Here is a 4,188-nt window from a genome sequence, read left to right on the forward strand (position 1 = left end):
ATCCTATTTTTATTTTATACTGTTGTACATATCAATTATTTTATGCTGGTGTAAAAATCGTAAAAAGTAATTAGCGAATTACCTACTTAGATGTTGGGTACATACCCAAACAAACCAAATCATACCCTGACCAATTAGCTGTATTAAGTGTATACACTTACTAAATTTATTTTATTTTTATCGCATTGATTAAATTGTATCGGTATTATTTACAGTTTTACGTGTTGTCCTCATCTATATAAGCCGTAGGTGTTTCGATGATTTTTTATTATTTTGACGTGCTTTGACCGAATAACGCCTTATATTTTATCTCGCATATAGGATTTTAATATGAGGGTCGTCATTGCATTGATTCAATGTTTACTAATTAATTGTTGCTTGGGGAACAACAACAACGGAAAGGTAAGCAATGTAAAAGTTAAAGTTCTTAGTTTATCTCAAAACATCATCGTAATGACAGTATACGAAGGAATTGTATCGAGTTTTGGTAGACATGTCACGTACGAAATTACCTCACACTGATGCAGTACGATCGGCGATCGATCGAAAGTCGAACTAAAATGTTTTTGTGAAAAGGGTACACAGGTACTAGTATTTCAGCTGAATAGATCACTTGTCACCTCGACACTGATGTCGTACGATGCATATGACGGTCACACTCTGCTCTTACTTGGTACTCTTTGTAGTGCTTGCCGGAAATTTTAGATGCGGAAAGCTGGTAGCTGCTACTTTTAATCTAGTAAAGTAACAGTTTTACATTTGTGCTGAAAAAAAAAACAGGCAAAGTTTTTGAGTTGTGGGATACAACTTATCTGAGGCCCCCTTCGAATGTTATTAATATCAACATGTTCATTGTTATTATAATTAATTAATAATTTCACCTACTTAGTTAGTTTTTTTAATACTACTGTTCTCTCTGTTTTATGGTAAAAAAATAACAAAAAACCTATAATATTTGGTATATACTTTCAGGAAATTTGCTTTGGCTGCGATCATGATGAGGATCCGCAAAAACCTATTTACAAAGTAATGGCTGAAGAATCACTGTGGAAGTACTTAGAAACCAATAAATATGACCGGCTTTATACTGTGTTACAAGTTCAGAGGGTGAGGGTCAAACCAGTTCAGGGATTTATAACAAAAATAAATTTCGTCGCCGCAGCGACAAATTGTATTCTCGACAATCAAATGAATCCAGTGAATCCCCCATGTGTCATAATCTATCCGGTCGAAATGTTGGAGTGTTATTCAGAAATATATGAAATGAATTGGGAAAACTTCAGACAAGTAAAAGTAACATGCAATCCTTTGAAAAACAGAAGTTAACACGGATACACCTGCTGCCCATGCTATATGTGAAACGAAACACGAACATTTTCCAAAACTAATTTACGATAGTAATTGTCATCACTACTTATAATATATCTATCTATATCATTCGCTCATATTTCATTATTGGTGGATTAAAAAACAAATTCAAACTTACCCATTGAAATATTTATTTGAAATACCTGTCCAGCTCATATTGGCAACGCGATGTTAATATTGTATCTGTACACGTAGAATTTAAAAAAATATTTACATATATATATAAAAACTTTGTTTATTTTTGATTAATAAGATACGTACGATACGATATAAGTCCATTATATGATTTACTACAAACAGTTCCTCATTAATATAATAATATCTTCATTTCCTCCACTTTAATTTTACATCCGAAGTAACAAAACACATTTGCCGACATTCAAATCGCCATTTTTCGATGAACGAACAATTAAAATGGCGGCCTCGTCTAAGAATGTTCGCCAGAATGTAGACGAAAATGAATATAAATTTCACGAAAATGTAGACGATGTAATTAACAAAGTTAATGATGTGGTTGTGATAGGAGATTTCAATTTGGATTTTATCGAATGTAAAGCGGGTGATCACAGTTCCTACATGACACCATCTAATTACAACAATACTCTCGGATATTCGTTGGTTGATTTTATGTCTATTAATAATTAATACCAATATAATAATATAAGTAACTGTGACGATAGACTTTTGGACTTGGTAATAAGTAATTTAAGTAGTGTAACAGTTACAAAGCCCCCCGATCTGCTGAGCAAACTTGACTCATACCATCCATGTTTGTTAATAAATATAGACTCTTCTAAAATTTTGTACCTTCACTCCAAAGGTCGACTACAATTACTTTAAAGCTGATTTTAATCTTATAAGTAAAAGAATAAAAAATGTAAATTGGTCAGATAAATTTTCAAATTGCGAAAATGTCAATGCCATGGTTAAGATATTTTACACCAGTCTATTCGATATTATCGAACAATCTGTGCCTAAACATAAGCCTACTTCTGTTAAATACCCAGCTTGGTTCAAACAAAACTTAATTAAAATACTTTCGGAATAAGAGAAACTACATAAGAAACTTGGCATATACAAAAATCCTAGGGATCAACTAGAGTTTCAAATTATTCGCAGTCGCTGTCATAAACTTTTTGATTCGTGTCTAAACGAGTTTAAGCCCAATACTGAATATAATATTTCCAAAAACCCGCAAGCTTTTTGGAAATATTTTAAACAGAAAAAGAAAAACGAATCTTCTCTACCAGCATCTATGAGACTCGGCAGTGACATAGCAAGCACTGGGACTGAAATTGCCAATCTTTTTGCTAATCATTTTTCATCCATCTATACTGTAACGAAAAACTTCACGCCTGTGAACCTGCAACAAAATAACAACATTTTACAGTTAAATAAATTTAAATTTCTCGAATCGGATATTATTAAGCGAATCAAAACATTGGATACCCAAAAGGGAGCTGGACCAGATGGCCTTCCTCCCATTTTTGTTAAGCGCTGTGGCTTAGGATTGGCACTTCCATTGTGTTTATATTCAATCGTTCCATTGATGAAGGTGTTTTCCCGGAAGAATGGAAAAAAGCGCGAATCGTGCCAGTTTTCAAGAAAGGTGACCGCATGGATATTATAAATTACCGTCCTATATCCATTTTATCTTGTTTTTCCAAATTATTCGAAAGTCTTGTGTATCCCTTGTTAGCCAAACACCTTGATAATTTTCTTACTAGCTCTCAACATGGATTCAGAAATGGCTTTTCTGTACAAACGAATCTATCCAATTTCACATCTGATCTGCTATCGGAGGTTGACAAGGGACAACAAGTTGACACTATCTATCCTGACTTTAGCAGTGCTTTCGACAAAGTTGATCATCGTCTTGTTAACTTGTTAACAAACTCTCGCAGTATGGTATAGGATCCACTCTAACTAATTGGATTAAATCTTATCTTGAGCGGAGATCTCAGATCCGGCGTTCCCCAAGGATCCCATTTAGGACCACTGTTGTTTTTAGCTTTTATTAATGACATCACTAATGTTATAAAAAATTGTTCATGCTCGTTATATGCAGATGGCTTAAAAATTTACAAAACAGTAAAATCAGTTGATGACATTCAGTTAATACAGGATGATGTTTAATAATATATAACATGTAAATATTTAATATTCATTAATTGAAATATAATAACAATAAATTTTTCTATTTTTAGATAAATATTCAATCATTGTGTTATTTTACTCCAATAACATATAACACATTACATATATAATAAGCATTTAATGTTGTTAATTTATCTTATGTTAATAAATTTGACGGCGCCACTGTATTTTGAGAGCGTCAAGAAACGTCAAATGCGATTATGATATTGGATAGCAACCTTTTTAAATTGTGGCGGTTTTGACGTCTCTTCGCTCTGACGCGACTTCAGTCTCTTTTGTAAGCGAAGTCAAACGGAAAACAATCCTTTTGCATCTCGCAGAAACAAAACGTGCCTGATGGAGCGTCATTACCTGAGTTGATTGTATTACTGATAATATTTCGTTATAATAATTATTGGATATTGTAAAACAACCTAATACACGTGATTTTAATTCTCTTCGCCCGACATCCCACGATCGCTCGGCAGCCACATATGGGAACCAAAAATAATGATAACGGCAATGTGCCGTTAAATTAATATTAAAACGTCAATGTTTATACTTATTTACAAATTCATGCAATGATACAGAATGACAACATTTGTCAATATGATCTGGAACGACACGATGTTGTTAGTCGATAAATCTTATTTTTGGTGCCAAAGCCTCTTAGGCTTTTGCAGC

At 33.3% G+C, this 4,188-nt stretch overlaps 1 protein-coding gene across 1 annotated transcript; it reads left to right on the top strand.

The window, feature by feature from the left end:
* Positions 1-249: 249 nt before the first annotated feature.
* On the top strand, positions 250-1,485 carry LOC124538614 (kininogen-1-like). Its single transcript, XM_047115730.1, has 2 exons — positions 250-402; positions 973-1,485. The coding sequence occupies exons 1-2, from the start codon at positions 331-333 to the stop codon at positions 1,324-1,326; spliced, it is 426 nt and encodes a 141-aa protein (XP_046971686.1). The 5' UTR covers positions 250-330; the 3' UTR covers positions 1,327-1,485.
* The last annotated feature ends 2,703 nt before the right edge of the window (positions 1,486-4,188 follow it).

Source organism: Vanessa cardui, chromosome 20, assembly GCF_905220365.1.
Source record: "Vanessa cardui chromosome 20, ilVanCard2.1, whole genome shotgun sequence".
Taxonomy (NCBI): domain Eukaryota; kingdom Metazoa; phylum Arthropoda; class Insecta; order Lepidoptera; family Nymphalidae; genus Vanessa; species Vanessa cardui.

Excerpts from the sequence above, each read along its gene's own strand:
- LOC124538614 (XM_047115730.1), top strand. The coding sequence starts at position 331 with ATGAGGGTCGTCATTGCATTGATTCAATGTTTACTAATTAATTGTTGC. Across the intron at positions 403-972 it reads GGAACAACAACAACGGAAAG|GAAATTTGCTTTGGCTGCGA; the intron begins GTAAGCAATGTA and ends ATATACTTTCAG.